Below are 1154 nucleotides of genomic sequence, written 5' to 3'. Positions count from 1 at the left end.
CAGAGAACCCGCACCCCCAGAGCAGCAAGCATACAGAGCTTATGTGCTTCAGGCCCTCCCCCAATGAACACATCCAAGTGTGAAATACTACAGCAGAGGACGATTTAGGTGTGATCACAGAATTCAGGGAGAGGTCAGGCTAAGATACAAACGGCTGTACAGAGGAGAGGACATCACAAGACCAGACTCACTTCTTCCTCTGCTCGGGGGGCTCCAGTCTCGCCGCCAACCCAAAATCGCCCACTTTCAGCTCCATGTGATCATTGATGAAGAAATTTCCTGCGGAGAAGACGGAAAAAACGCGACATTTCAGCACCGAGACCCCAAATATTTATATACAGCCCCCCTATGATCCAATCTCCTCTGGATTTACCAGAACCAACATGGAGGGTCAACCTCAACTACCCATTCAATCTGCACCCAGACAGGCCCTCAAACTACATGGTCACCGGTACATCCAAAATGACATACATTTAAAAGTCAAATTAAAGTTACGTTAATGATTATATTTCCAGCTCCTTCACGGATGACTCTGAAGACCCTCCGGACATTTTCCCCCCTCGCTCTATAAAGGTCATGTGACAGCTGACAATGGAAGGAATATTCCGGGCTGCTGCGGTATAAATAGGCGATGGGGCCCCCCGGAGATTCTCATGGAATCCGCTGAGGTCCGATCTCCGAGGAGGACGAAGGGTTTCCGTTGTCACATTATGACATTTGCAGAGGATGCGACAGCCGAGCAATGTGAACACTCAAAGCGCACACAGTCACCTCCCCGCCAGGAGGAAGCAGAGCTCACCCTGCACATGCAGACGCGGGCCGCAGGTTTCCTGTGCGACCCCCGAGAGGAAAAAACAAACAGCGCATATTCCACCAAAGCCGCGAGCGTCGCATGTCAAACTTTCCACGCCCGCCACAGCTACAAATTACGTTATTTTGTCTTTTCGGGGGTAAAACTCACATGACGCATCCCAGCGACCAGATATCCGACTCCGGGCCGTGACCCTGTCTGTAGAGGACTTCGGGCGCCAGGTAATTGGGGGTGCCGCAGATCGTTCTGGAAGGAGAATACACAGGTCAGGGCGACTCACATTTCTAACCTTATTCACAGATCGAGAAGTGCAGAAGAAATCTGTTCTAGAGAAGCCCCCCCA

At 51.3% G+C, this 1154-nt stretch overlaps 1 protein-coding gene across 1 annotated transcript in view; it reads right to left on the bottom strand.

Annotated features, from left to right (window-relative positions):
* Window positions 1-1154, bottom strand: part of PLK3 (polo like kinase 3) — a 19554-nt gene that overhangs the window by 8702 nt on the left and 9698 nt on the right. The window contains exon 5 of the mRNA XM_018573724.1: window positions 962-1057. Within this exon, the coding sequence (XP_018429226.1) occupies window positions 962-1057 (96 nt within the window). The remainder of the gene's footprint in view (window positions 1-961; window positions 1058-1154) is intronic.

This window comes from Nanorana parkeri, unplaced genomic scaffold, assembly GCF_000935625.1.
Source record: "Nanorana parkeri isolate BGI_ZX_2015 unplaced genomic scaffold, ASM93562v1 scaffold2508, whole genome shotgun sequence".
Taxonomy (NCBI): domain Eukaryota; kingdom Metazoa; phylum Chordata; class Amphibia; order Anura; family Dicroglossidae; genus Nanorana; species Nanorana parkeri.
The sequence above is the reverse complement of the archived record's forward strand: the minus strand, read 5'-3'. Positions and strand labels throughout refer to the sequence as shown.